Source organism: Salvelinus sp. IW2-2015, linkage group LG23 (assembly GCF_002910315.2).
Source record: "Salvelinus sp. IW2-2015 linkage group LG23, ASM291031v2, whole genome shotgun sequence".
Taxonomy (NCBI): Eukaryota; Metazoa; Chordata; class Actinopteri; order Salmoniformes; family Salmonidae; genus Salvelinus; species Salvelinus sp. IW2-2015.
This window is the reverse complement of record NC_036863.1, coordinates 569,963-585,418: the sequence shown is the minus strand read 5'-3', so window position 1 is coordinate 585,418 and position 15,456 is coordinate 569,963. Positions and strand designations below refer to the sequence as shown.

At 42.4% G+C, this 15,456-nt stretch overlaps 1 protein-coding gene across 1 annotated transcript in view; it reads left to right on the top strand.

The window, feature by feature from the left end:
- The first annotated feature begins 5,637 nt into the window (after positions 1-5,637).
- LOC111950192 (ankyrin repeat and KH domain-containing protein 1-like) overlaps positions 5,638-15,456 on the top strand; it is a 42,716-nt gene continuing 32,897 nt past the window's right edge. Inside the window, 1 exon segment of the mRNA XM_070434297.1 lies at positions 5,638-6,067. Within this exon segment, the coding sequence (XP_070290398.1) occupies positions 5,792-6,067 (276 nt within the window). The 5' untranslated portion in view covers positions 5,638-5,791.

Sequence of the window (15,456 nt, the reverse complement as noted above, 5' to 3'; positions counted from 1 at the left end):
GGAGATTGCTTATATATATATTTTATAAAAATATCCAAGATGGTGCAGTAGTCGGACGTGTGTCCTGTCCCGTGTAAATATCGTTATATTTATTTTAATCTCACTTTCCATCTACGGCCTGAATATCCTTTTCTGCAAACCGCCTCACCTAATGTGGTACGGATATGCTATTATTATACTTCAGAACCGGAACCCCCATCAGTAGCTAGCCAGCTAACTAGCTAGTAATCAGTTAGCCACCGACAGCGGTCTTCACCGTTATCRCGGACACCTGCCAGCCTCAGTTCGGTCAATACCTGCCAGTCTGCACAGCGTGATATCAACCCAGAGCATATCGGACTGCTTTTTCTCTACCACATCTCCGGATTCCTACCGCAAGCTCTGAACCTTTACACCGGATCATCGCAGCTAGCTAGCTGCAATCCGAGTGGCTACTCTTGGATAACGTCTCTGTCCCAAAGCAAGCACCAGTTAGGCTTGAGCTAGGCCTGTCTCCCGGCTACCCGAAGAGGTCCACCAGCTAACTCTTGGGCTACAATTCCTCTTGCCAATTGGTCTGGACCCTTTACTGCTGACACGGAGCCGATCCATCACGACTGGTCTGCTGACGTAATTAGTCCGAGGTGGTTTCAACAGGCTCTTCCGTTGCGACGTCGCCGAAGGTCCATCTGCTATCCCCGGCCCGCTAGCTGTCTGAATCTCTCTGGTCTCTAACTCGTCTAGCGTAGTAGCGACTACTGAATCGACTCACCTATCGCTACTCATTGGACCCTATGATCACTCGGCTACACATGCCTCTCRCTAATGGCAATATGCCTTGTCTATTGCTGTTTTGGTTAGTGATTATTGTCTTATTTCAATGTAGAGTCCCCAGCCCTGCCCAATATAGCCCATTTGTCCCACCCCCCACACATGTGTTGACATCACCTGGCTTAACTGGTGCCTCTAGAGACAAAACCTCACTCAATGCCTAGGTTTACCTCCACTGTACTCACATACTATCATACCCTTGTCTGTACACTATGCCTTGAATCTATAATTCCACGCCCAGAAATCTGCTCCTTTTACTCTTGTTTTTTGGAACGCACTAGACGACCAGTTCTTATAGCCTTTAGCCGTACCCTTATCCTACTCCTCCTCTGTTCCTCTGGTGATGTAGAAGTTGCTCCCAGCACCGCTCCCATTCCCCAGGCGCTCTCATTTGTTGACTTCTGTAACCGTAAAAGCCTTGGTTTCATGCATGTTAACATTCGAATCCTCCTCCCTAAGTTTGTTTCATTCACTGCTTTAGCACACTCCGCCAACCCTGATGTCCTAGCCGTGTCTGAATCCTGGCTTAGGAAGGCCACCAAAAATCCTGACATTTCCATCCCCAACTACAACATTTTCCAACAAGATAGAACTGCCAAAGGGGGTAAAGTTGCAATCTACTGCAGAGTTCTGTCATACTATCCAGGTCTGTGCCCAAACAATTTGAGCTTCTACTTTTAAAAATCCACCTTTCCAGAAACAAGTCTCTCYCCGTTGCTGCTTATTATAGACCCCCTCAGCCCCCATCTGTGCCCAGGATACCATATGTCAATTGATTGCCCCCCATCTATCTTCAGAGTTCGTACTGTTAGGTGACCTAAACTGGGAAGCTTAACACCCCGGCCATCCTACAATCTAAGCTAGATGTCCTCAATCTCACACAAATTATCAATGAATTTACCAGGTACAACCCCAACTCCGTAAGCACGGGCACCCTCATAGATATCATCCTAACCAACCTGCCCTRCAAATACACCTCTGCTGTCTTCAACCAGGATCTCAGCGATCACTGCCTCATTGCCTGCCTCAATTAGGGGTTCCAAATTGTTGGAACCCCTATTACTAGCCTGTTCAAACTCTCGTATCGTCTGAGATCCCCAGAGATTGGYAAGCTGTCYCGGTCATTCCCCTCTTCAAAGGGGGAGACACTCTAGACCCAAACTGTTACAGACCTATATCCATCCTGCCCAGCCTTTCTAAAATCTTTAAAAGCCAAGTTAACAAACAGATCACCGACCATTTCGAATCCCACCGTACCTTCTCCACTATGCAATCTGGTTTCCGAGCTGGTCATGGGTGCACCTCAGCCACGCTCAAGGTCCATTATCATAGCCGCCATCAATAAAAGACAGTACTGTGCAGCCGTCTTCATCGACCTGGCCAAGGCTTTCGACTCTGTCAATCACCGCATTCTTATCGGCAGACTCAATAGCCTTTGTTTCTCAAATGACTGCCTCGCCTGGTTCACCAACTACTTCTCAGACAGAGTTCAGTGTGTCAAATCGGAGGGCCTGTTGTCCGGACCTCTGGCAGTCTCTATGAGGGTGCCACAGGGTTCAATTCTCGGGCCGACTCTTTTCTCTGTATATATCAATGATGTCGCTCTTGCTGCTGGGAATTCTCTGATCCACCTCTACGCAGATGACACCATTCTATATACATCTGGCCCTTCTTTGGACACTGTGTTAACAAACCTCCAAACGAGCTTCAATGCCATACAACACTCCTTCCGTGGRCTTCAACTGCTTTTAAATGCTAGTAAAACTAAATGCATGCTCTTCAACCGATTGCTGCCCGCACCCGACTAGCATCACTACTCTGGACGGTTTTGACTTAGAATATGTGGACAACTACAAATACCTAGGTGTCTGGTTAGACTATAAACTGTCCTTCCAGACTCACATTAAGCATCTCCAATCCAAAATTAAATCTAGAATTGGCTTCCTATTTCGCAACAAAGCCTCCTTCACTCATGCTGCCAAACATACCCTCGTAAAACTAACTATCAGTGGCGTGCCGTGGGCCTGGGMCCTAGGCCTTCAGTGAGGTACTACACAGTCCCACCCGAATTAATCCACCTCTTATTACCATCATTATGCCATGGCTCTAGACACTATACATTTAGACAGAAACGCAGTATAACCAGGCGTTGCGTCACCTTGAAATTGACAAATTGACATTTTTGGGTAAACAGTGTTTAACAGACAACTCAAGTTTGCAAAGCCAGTGTGGCTCCAAACACCAAATCGATCACTTGCAAATAATAGGCATTCCCAGCAGTACAGTTTGCAGTGCTTCTCGGAGCCTGTGAGCCATTGACAGCGCTCGTAGTTGAAACTTTGAAAGTGGCGAGCGAACGAACCCCTTTCCCGCCTGTGACAGGCTTTGTGGCGTCGGGCGACCTCTCCTTACAATGTCTAACTTTTCTTGAAAAGTTCGTCTTGAGAATGGCGTTATAATTATATCCTCGACCAAATCGATATCTTCTCCTCCTTCCGCCATTGTGGGTTGAAAAAACAGCTTAGTAGAACGCGAATTCATTCGTTTATCAAATTCAGTTTCCTAGATCTGCATAGACCTGCCCATAGGACCTGCCTCTCAATATTGGTAATCCAATCAAAAGACGTGGACGCACTACGCCTGCTAGCTGGCTCCTGTGTAACACTGGAGCCAGCCAGCATGCGTACAATAGTCAACTCTAAAGCTGATTGGTTGACACAAATTTTTTATTTCCATTCACTTTAAGCTACAAGCGCCCGCACTGTTGATTCTGAAGGCCTGAGGGCAGATTTTAGACCCCTGGCAACACATGATGGCTGAATATGATTGGATAAAAGATCTAACATAAAGACCAGCCCTCCAAATCTCAACCTGGGGCTGGAAGCAGTGCAACCAAGAGGAAAGCTATGAAATGAAGAGTATAACTCTTACTCTGGGGAATAATTTAATACATATTTGTGGGAAAATATATTTAAAAAAAAATTTATATTCTGATGATGTTTAGGCCAGCAGAGAAGGCCTTGCAGGCCCTGACGGCCCACCACTGCTAACTATCCAACCAATCCTTGACTTTGGCGATGTCATTTACAAAATAGCTTCCAACACTCTACTCAGCAAACTGGATGTAGTCTATCACAGTGCCATCCGTTTTGTCACCAATGCTCCATATACTACCCACCACTGCGACCTGTATGCTCTCGTTGGCTGGCCCTCGCTACACATTTGTCGCCAAACCCACTGGCTCCAGGTCATCTATAAGTCTTTGTTAGGTAAAGCTCCGCCTTATCTCAGCTCACTGGTCACCATAGCAACACCCACCCGTAGCATTTGCTCCAGCAGGTATATTTCACTGGATATGCCCAAAGCCAACACTTACTTTGGCCGCCTTTCCTTCCAGTTCTCTGCTGCCAATAACTGGAACAAATTGCAAAAATCACTGAAGCTGGAGACTTATCTCCCTCTCTAACTTTAAGGATCAGCTGTCTGAGCAGCTTACCGATCACTGTACCTGTACACAGCCAATCTGTAAATAGCACACCCAACTATCTCATCCCCATTTTGTTATTTATCTTCTTGCTATTTTGCACCCCAGTATCACTACTTGCACTTCATCATCTGCACATCTATTACTCCAGTGTTAATGCTAATTTGTAATTATTTAGCTTCTATAACCTATTTATTGCCTTACCTCCCTAATCTTCTACATTTGCACACACTGTACATAGATTTTTCTATTGTGTACGTTTGTTTATGTTTAACTGTGTTGTTGTTTGTGTCGCACTGCTTTGCTTTATCTTGGCCAGGTCGCAGTTGTAAATGAGAACTTGTTCTCAGCTGGCCTACCTGGTTGAATAAAAAAATAAAAAGAAGGAAATTCCTCTTCTCAGATGCCAACCTCATCAGTGGCTTTTGGAAAGGGTTTTATGGTCTAATGAAAGTGGGATGGTTCTGAGAGATTGAGTTGAAATATAGTTGACATTTTGTATATTTATAGACAGTCTCTGACACGAAAATGGAAAGAAGTGGCCTCTTACTGTTGCATTGTTTATGTACCCCTGAAAAATCTTGGCAAAGATCTAGCTTGAATCCTAAGTTGCTAAATACATTTTTGGACTTATAAATGAATGATATATAGCCCATTGATTTTTGAAAAATATTATTTATAAATTCCTGATGAGCTTAGTTCAGCTGTCATACCCCATCATAACCCAACATGTTTTACTCCCAATGTTTAAACAATTTAAAAACACTATGGCCGCAAAACATGGTATAAACTATGTTGATATCATGGATGATCGGTCTTTGCATCCATACCTGTCTATGAATGTGAAAGTGGTTACATTTATCCAGGCCCACCCCTTACTCCTTACTTAGATTTACGTGTATTTTGGGTATACGTTGTGAAACTTAAGATATTACTGCACTGTCGGAGCTAGAAACACAAGCTTTTCTCGCTACACCCGCAATATCTGCTAAACATGTGTGTGTGATAAATACAATTCGATTTGATACCTCAGCTTTGTACCAAAAGGGAAGTGTCGTATTGTATCAATTAAGGATTTCAAAATTTGATAACGCTACAATACATTATTCATATTTGCAAGGATAGGCGTGTCACGGAGGTGGCACTTTTTGTGACAGACGTGCAAGTGTCCAATCATCTTCCAAATATTCCGTTTCAATTTGTTCTCGTAAACCTACCTTGACGTCGCGTGCMTTCCTCTGATAAGCATCTTTTCTAGCCAACGATATGTTGGTATTGTATTTTCCTGACCAATTATGTGCATGGATTCTGAATAGAGGCGGGCTAAGAGCGAACTATAGCTAAGTACGTTCGGTTGTTAGAAAGTTAATGGCTTGGAGGAAAGAGACGCTCTTCTCGCTTCAGGATTTTTCTGAAGTATAAACATAATTACTAACAACCTCAAAGAAAGTTTAAGACAATATTGCGTCTATTAGAATACAAAATACGAAGGAAAGTATGCAGGATGCAGTAGCCGGGACGGCAATGCTGACAGACGGCTTCGAGGACGAGATTGACTCTGTGACTCCGCGCTCCCCTGCCGTAGGAATGGGAGTTGGAGCCACACCAGGAGCCGGACTCGGGGGTTTAGGGATTGGTGTTGGTGGAAAGAAAGTCCGCTTGTTTGGCGAGGCTGGTGGGCCTGCAGCTGACCGGCTTGATTTCCAGCTCGCAGCGGCCGCAGTGCTTTCCTCCGGCCCTGGATCTGCCAGCGACGATGATGAGGTATCTGAGGTAAGCAACTGATGCTAGCTAAACTAACCCAGCGAAACMGGACAAGATTCATCTTAGTTAACGTTGCCTAATCCCTTCTCTTTCGACGATATCATGAACCCTCATTACTTTCTTATATCAACAAAAATAATATCAGTCAGATGTCTTGTATTTTGGCGGATAGTTTGTAGTCGTGTGGCTAGCAAGCTAGTAACATGTTCTGCTATTTGTCATATTATGAGCAGTATTTTGGCGGAGGGCTTCGATTTAGGCCTGACGTAGTAGTAGCACACACGGCGCCATCAACTGCTAAAGTTAGCTTGCTAGTGAAATGTAGCTAGGTAGTAAGTGTAGCTAGCTAGTTAGTGTTAACCACACGTTTGTTAGCCTGTTATAGGACAAACTGGTCAGTTGTTTTGAACAGGTAACAAGGTGAAGACATGTTAAGTGTCAGATAGGGTAACTGGCATTCAATCATACATTCACTTATTCATTGTCAACCCAGTTGTCTATTTGGCTCTAACGTTGCTTAACTAGCCAGCTGGCTAGGCACATTCGCCCTCATCTTTGAATAGCAAGCTAATTAGTTACAAGTTCTCTTAACTTGACATGCAGTTTTTATGAATTTCTTTATTACTTCGCCAGGGTTGATGGCACACTTTCCAAACACAACACGGCCTAATATGTGATGTTTGTTGAGAAGCATGATGCCGAGCTGTCAGTCAAGATGCTTACTGGAGTGGTGATGTAACATAATTCAGCAAGGGTTTAGAAATGCCCCAGTGTTCAAATCAAACGTGACATTTCAGAGTGAGCTAGTTATTTCCTCTACCTATTCTAAAATGACTYATCTCATATGTAGGATAAAGTAATGTTCAGGCAAGACACTCACACTTTGATTCACATTGGAATGGGTACCTGTTCATGTGATGATCAAAAATAAATTGCCAGAATATTTTTTATTTGTATACACTTATTTTCCCCTTTGCACTATGCCAGAGTCTTATCTGTACACTGTAATTGGCTACTCTCAGACTCTGGAGTGCCTGACCAGTTTGAAGAGAGTGTTGGAATAGGATGATGTGCCTCTACCACCTGGTTCCTCTGTGTGTTCTCACCTCAAGGAAATTCAAATATATATTTTTACACAATTAATTTTCTCATTATCTTTTTCCTCTATTTGGTATTTAAGTTAGTTGAATTTTGGTCACACAAATGTTTGAGAAATACATTTTTCATTCAGCTGTTAATTAGAGGGATCCTAACGATTTAATTGACGTCCCCTATCAAAATAGGTGACGTCAGAACAGTGTAGACACACACGTCATCGTAACGCACATAAAAAAAAACACACGCTCAGACAGAGGTTCCTGTTTCCCAGAGCTGTGTATGATTCCTCCCCTTTCAGTCTGCAGGACAAGGGTGTCTGTTGCCTTGCATAGCTCATAACGGGTGTCACTTCCTCCCCTTGGGTTGTTGGTGTTTTGGTTTGAATTTAGGGGTGTAATAGAGGGGGAGTGGTCAGTGGGMTATAGTTACTAGCACTTTCCCAGGTAGACTCACCATTAGTCRGCATTCTTAGATCAGGCAGCCATTTAAAGGCCCTGGGTGCCACACAAGCTGTTTATTAGGGCTGTGACAAAGCAATGCTTTTTCCATGGCAAAAATGAAAACACGAAGCAGCCCAAACTCTTAGGTCCTTTAAAAACCTGCTGCATGTGAAATATTGGTTGCTATAGCTTGGAAAATAAATGTGAATCTGGATGACAACATAATGTTTGTTTTCAACATCAGGGCTGTTTTCATAAAGAAGTTAAATCCGTTTTGTTTCATTGCTACGATACTAACGAGTATCACAATACTGGTATCGTCCTGCCCCTTAATATATATTTTTTATTCAAAAGAATGCATTCATACAGTACAGTTGCTTATAGGGTTTCACACAACTCAGAATGTATGTGTGCTATGCTTTTGAGATGGGATGTTAATTCCTGAATATTCTCAACAGAACAACAGGAAGAGTATGTGTGACATGCACAGCTCCTGGTGGTTGTTGTAAAGTTGGTCAGGGTGTTGTCGGCTGCAGGTAGCCTAGCGGTTAGAAGCGCTGGGCCAGTAACAGAAAGGTTGCTGGTTCGAATCCTCGAGCCGACTAGGTGAAAATTCTGTCTGAGCAAGGCACTTAACCCTAATTGCTCCTGTAAGTCGCTCTGGATAAGTGCGTCTGCTAAATGACTGCCATGTGGGGAGAATCAGCCATGATTGCTGTAGTCGTGTGAATGAGACTTGGTGAATGCCAGGCTGGTGAGCCAGAAGTGTGGGGGTCCACTCCACAATGATCCAACTGTCACTTCCTCTTTCAGAGATGGAGATTGACCCAACTTGACATTGGTATTGATCTGTAGATTTTACCACAGCATGTTTTGTAAGTACAAAMCTGTACAACATTTAGGTAACAGTTCAAATGTTCCGATGTCCAAGAGGGGTCTACTGCGCTGCTAGTGARGGTTTTACACACAGATGTAGTGGGTTTTGCAAATTCTGGCTTCTCACAGCTGGCCATGTGCTGGTAATTTTGTTTTATACTTTAATACCGGTGATCACATTCTCTTGCACTACGGCATGTTGCATGAATTAGGTTAGTGATTTGATAATGATTTTTGGCCAAATGCACTATAGACAACATTACGCTTTATTAATAACCCAACCATACATATTTCTATGTCAAAATAATTAATAGTAAGAAAACGCTCATGATACAGTGCCACTTTGAGGGCTTCCTTCCCTGTTTGGGTTGGAGTAACGGCAGATTGACTGGGATTATTCAAGGCCCCTTGACCACAGGATGTTTTTGTCTTTAATTCCCTGTGAATCTATTAGGCAAACATATTTCCATTGAAGGTTTTAAATACTGTAGCAGCTCAGTACTGTGACCGTGTGGCTGAGGGTCAGGGGTCGACTACTGGACAGGAGATACTTAATTACCGGTGCCATGTACAACAGAAGTTATTGCTGCTGTAAGTCTTCCCCTCATTGTTATTTATGTGTGTGTTTTTGTGGACTTTGACTTGCAGGTAATGTCTTGTCACAGTGTACTGTACTAGTTTATCTTTTCTTTGTCGTGAGGTTCACATGGGGGGCCAATCAGAGATAAGATGGCATAAGTAAGTACCGGGTAATTGTAGAGCAAAATAGTGTACCAAATAGCATGATTGTGTGCAAGTAACCATGTTTCTATCAATTTTTTTTCTGCAAGTAAAGTCATACGGTATGGAGAGAGATAATCACGGCCACTGTGATGGAAACAGGAAGTTTRGGTACAATTTTATAAATGCTGTTCGTTTGACATGGTGGGATGTTTTTGTGTCAGTAAAATTATGCGAGGAATGGCGGTTGAAACGCCCTCATGCGCAAATGTTTTTTATAATAACCATCATATCAAAATAAACTTGGCGTCACACGATAATGTGGTGTGTGGTTCTTCGACTACGACTTGGGGAAACCATGCAGTTTTATAGGCTAATGATGAACTTCACAGGATGGTCAAAGTACACAGTGATGAGCTTGGTGCTCCTWTCCAATAAATATTGAGGGTCTTATTCTGGTGACATGATAGATGCTTGACTGACCTTAGTGAGAATATATTGTAACTAACAATCTTAGCTAACAAGATTAGGAATGAAAAGTCAYTTTAGTGGTGGAATGTCATTTTTATTTTCCTCATTGTGCTCCAGCTGAGAGGTCTCAGAAGTGTAGGACATTTTGGCAGAAGTGGGATTTGACCAATAACGAGCTAGTTTGTAGGGAGCAATGATGTCATGTTTCATGACAATTATTAATAATCTATAGATGATCTGTTTTAAAAAGAATTCTATGATTTAGTTTCCGCCCTCACCAGCATTACCCGCCTAAGTGTAATGTAGGACGTAAGATCATTTACAGGCTCCATCTCTTTCTCCGTCCCGCCCTGCATCAGGGTCTGTCTCWCACACACACGTACGTAGACAGATGCGTGGATGAGGTAATCAGTTACTTGTTTATGTGGCCTCTTGGTCAGACACACCCTGAGACGTACGCACAAATAAAATTGTATTTGTCACATGCTTCGTAAACAACAGGTCTAGACTAACAGTGAAATGTCATTTTCCAACAATGCAGATGTAAAGATATATATTTTTTAAAAATAGAAATGGTGACATGAGGAATAAATAGTCAATAAAGAGTAAAATAACATTGATATATACAGGGACTACTGAGTCGGTGCAGGGGTACGAGGTAATTGAGGTAGATATGTACATGCATACACGGCATTCGGAAAGTATTCAGACCCCTTTCTCCATATTTTGTTATGTTACAGCCTTATTCTAAAATGGATAGGACATTTTTTAAATAATCAATCTACACACAACACCCCATAATGACAAAGCAAAAACAGGTTTAGAAAATGTATTAAAAATAAAAAAACATACCTTTTATTTACATAAGTATTCAGACTCTTTGCTATGAGACTGAAAATTGAGCTCAGGTGCATTCTGTTTCCATTTATCATCCTTGATGTTTCTACAACTTGATTGGAGTTCACCTGTGGCAAATTCAATTGATTGGACATTATTTTGAAAGGCACACAACTGTCTATATAAGGTCCCACAGTTGACAGTGCATGTCAGAGCAAAAACCAAGCCATGAGGTCGAAGGAATTGTCCATAGAGCTCTAAGACAGGATTGTGTTGAGGCACAGGTCTGGGGAAGGGTACCAAAACATTTRTGCAGCATTGAAGGTCCCCAAGAACACAGTGGCRTCCATCATTCTTAAATGGAAGCTATTTGGAACCACAAACTCTTCCTAGAGCTGGCTGACCGGCCAAACTGAGCAATCGGGGGAGAAGGGCCTTGGTCAGGGAGGTGACCAAGAACCTGATGGTCACTCTGACAGAGCTCCAGAGTTCCTCTGTGGAGATGGGAGAACCTTCCAGAAGGACAGCCATCTCTGCTGCGCTCTCCAATCAGGCCTTTATGGCAGAGTGGCCAGACGGAAGCCACTTCTCAGTAAAAGGCACATGACAGCCCTCTTGGAGTATGCCAAAAGGTACCCAAATGACTCTGACTATGAGAAACAAGATTCTCTGGTCTGATGAAACCAAGATTGAACTCTTTGGCTTGAATGCCAAGTGTCACGTCTGGAGGAAACCTGGCACCATCCCTACAGTGAAGCATGGTTGTTGCAGCATTATGCTGTGGGGATGTTTTTCAGTGGCAGGGACTGGGAGACTAGTCAGGATCGAGGGAAAGATGAATGGAGCAAAGTACAGAGAGATCCTTGATTTAAAAACCTGCTCCACAGCACTCAGGACCTCAGACTGGGATGAAGGGTCACCTTCCAACAGGACAACGACCCTAAGCACACAGCCAAGACAACGCAGGAGTGGCTTCTGGACAAGTCTCTGAATGTCCTTGAGTGMTRCAGCAAGAACCCGGACTTGAACCCGATCGAACATCTCTGGAGAGACCTGAAAATAGCTGTGCAGCAACACTCCCCATCCAACCTGACAAAGCTTGAGAGGATCTGCAGAGATTAATGGTAGAAATTCCCCAAATATAGTTGTCAAGCTTGTAGCGTCATACCCAAGAAGACTCGAGGCTGTAATCGCTGCCAAAGGTACTTCAACAAAGTACTGAGTTTTTTTTATTGGGGGGGGTGGGGTAGATCAGCTTTAATAGCACAGATTGTATCTTCCATCAATGCAATTGTCTGCAATATTTCCAATCTGTATATGTAAATATATACAGTACCAGTCAAGTTTGGACACACCTACTCATTCCATGGTTTTGTTAGGGTTCGTTCCTTACGTCCGTCCTTGTCAATCATTGGTTCATTGGTGAAATTAGCATTATGACTATCTTTAATTAAATCATTCAAAAACTTTTATTAATGCAATTGCAGACAGAAGTTGACAAACAGGAACATAGCACGCATGTTTCTGAGTAAGTTCTGCATCAAACAAAAGGGCTCAAGTTGTGTTATTAAACTGAAGTCCCGCCTTAGTGATGTCACTGACTAGGTCATTACCTTTATACTCCTGAGAACAAAACCCTGCATCCATAGCTATACAAACATAGAGTTTCAGTGTTATAAAAGCTAGGCAATAAATGTCCCCTCCCCAAAGTTGATTTATTGTGGAATGTCTGAGTAGTCTCTTATCTCCCACACTCCRCTGCGGAGTTCTGTCTCAGTCACACATCTCTAAGAGGGGTCTTRTTTATAAGYGAGAGAGAAAAAGAGCAAACAACTGTGGAACAATTCTAAAACTATATAATGGATATACTGTATATATATTGTTAACTTCTTTCGGATCATTGGGACGCTAGCGTCCCACCTCGACAACATCCGGTGAAATTGCAGAGTGKGAAATTCAAAAAACAAAAGTAGTAATATTAAACATTCATAAAAATACAAGTGTTATACACCATTCTTTAGCTTAGAATCTTGGTAATTGAACAGCTTTGTCCGATTTACAATAGGCTTTACGGCGAAAGCATAGCATTTGATCGTCTGAGGACAGCGCCTCACCCARTTCCTGCATGAATTCAACATGAATTGATAACCTGCACATGTGTCCCAAAACTCAAAAATAGCGATAAAATAAATCACTTACCTTTGAAGATCTTCATCTTTTTGCAATACAAAGGGTCCCAGTTACACAATGAATGGTCGTTTTGTTCGATAAAGTCCTAATTTATATCCCCAAAAATGTCAGTTTATTTGGCGRGTTTGATTCAGAAATCCACCTGTTCCAACTCGCCCAACAGGCCTACAAAGGAATCTAAAAAGTTACCTGTAAACTTCGTCAAAACTATTCAAACAACGTTTCTAATCCAACCTCAAGTACCCTAATATGTAAGTAATCGATCAAATTTTAAGACAGAATAAACTGTGTTCAATACCAGAGAAATTGAGGAGCGTGCACTCATTCACGCGTGCCAAAAGACTAGTATCCCTCTGAGGGATACTTCGAAAGAATACGAGTACTTCTTCATTTAAAAAAACCAAAAAAACAAGCATGAAACAATTTCTAAAGACTGTTGACATCTAGTGGAAGCCATAAGAACTGCAATCTGGGTCCTAATTATTAGACTTTCCCATAGAAAAGCATTAAAGTCCAATGACCTCAAAAAATATTTTTCCTGGATGGATTGTCCTCGGGGTTTCGCCTGCCCAATCAGTTCTGTTATACTCACAGACATTATTTTAACATTTTTTAAAACTTTAGAGTGTTTTCTATCCAATACTGCCATGTATATGCATATCCTAGCTTCTGGGCCTGAGTAACAGGCAGTTTACTTTGGGCACCTCAGTCATCCAAACTCCCGAATATTGCCCCCTAGCCTTAAAAAGTMAATCTGTAGTCTAGGACCCTATAAATGTAAGGAGMGAGTGGTCTTATAACCCCTCCCCTGCTATTAATATAACATAAGCATAATCAATTATTCTAATACATCAAACATTTGTACAGCCCCAATCATGACCCCTAGGTAAACCCCCCTACCATGTGACAGACATGTTTTCATTCAGGAGATATGGGTTCCCATAAGCATAATCAATTATTCTAATACATCAAACATTTGTACAGCCCCAATCATGACCCCTAGGTGGAGAGAATCTTTGGGGCACCTCAAGTCATCGCAACTCCCGAATGAATGGTTTTTGCCCCCTACGCACCTTAAAAAGGTGTTAATCTGTAGTCTAGGACCTTAATGTAAGGATGAGTGGTCTATATACCCTTGCTATTAAATAACATAAAGCATAATCATTATTCTATAACATAAACCTTTGTCGCCCAATCATGGACCCCTAGGTGACCCTGACAGTTTCTTTAATTTGTAGTATTTTACATTGTACGAATGATACTTGAGATACATTCAAAACTATGAAATAAGCAATGGAATGCATGTAGTAAGCAAAAAGTGTGAAACAATCAAAATAATATTTGAGATTCATCTAAGTAGCACCTTTGCGCCTTGACAGCTTTTCACACTGGGCATTCTTCAACCAGCTTCATGTGGTAATCACCTGGAAAGCATTTCAAATAAGCCAGGTGTGCATTAGTTGTGAAATTTCGTTCCTCTTTAATGCGTTTGAGCCCAATTCAGTTGTGTGGAGCGAAAGGTGAGTGGGATGTAGTATAGAAGATATAGCCTACTTTTGGTAAAAGACCAAGTCATATTATGCGAAGAACAGCCTCAAATAGCAAAGAGAAATGACAGTCGCGATTGACTTTAAAGACATCGAAGGTCCAGTCAACTCTGGAAAATGTTCCAAGAACTTTTAAAGTTTCTTCAAGGTGTCTCAAAAACCATCAAAGCTGCATGATGAAACTGGCTCTCATGAGGACCACCAGCAGGAAAGTAAGACCCAGAGTTACCTCTGCCGCAGAGGTTTATACGTTCATTAGTTAACTGCACCTCAGAATTGCAGCCCAAATAAATGCTTCAGAGTTCAAGTAACAGACACATCTCAACATAAACTGTTCAGAGGAGACTACGTGAAATCAGAGGCCTTCATGGTCAAATTGCTGCAATAGAAACCAACACTAAAGGACACCAATAAGAAGAAGAGACTTGCTTGGGCCAAGAAACACGAAGCAATGGACATTAGACCGGGTGGAAATCTGTCCTTTGGTTTCTAATGAGTCCAGACGAAGATTTGTTTCCAACCGCCGTGTCTTTGTGAAACGCAGAGTAAGGTGAACGGATGATTCTCCCCATGTTGGTTCCCACTGTGAAGCATGGGGAAGTGGTGTGGGGTTGCTTGCTGGTGACACTGACTTATTTAGAATTCAAGGCACACTTAACCAGCATGGCTACCACAGCATTCCTGCAGCGATACGCCATCCCCATCTGGGTTGGGGCTTAGTGGGACTATCATTTGTTTTTCAACAGGTCAATGACCCAAACCACCTACCTCAGGCTGGTGTAAGGGCTATTTGACCAAGAAGGGAGAGTGATTGGCGTGCTGCATCAGATGACCTGGCTTCCACAATCACCCGAGCTCAAACCCAATTGAGATGGTTTGGGATGAGTTTGGACCGCAGAGTGAAGGAAAAAGCAGCAAACGAGTGCTCAGCATATGTGGGAACTCCTTCACGACTGTTGGAAATACATTCCTCATGAAGCTGGTTGAGAGAATTCCAATTGTGCAAAGCTGTCATCAAATGCCAAGGGTGGCTATTTTGAAGAATATTATATGTAAATGTGAATACTTAGTTAATAGTGTTATTTCAGTTTATTTTTTAATACATTTCGGGTACCTTTTGTTCTTCATGGGGTTTTGTGTGTAGATTGATGGGGGGGGGACGGACGAATTTATCAATTTTAGAATTAAGGCTGTAACTTAAAAAATGGGGGAAAAAGTC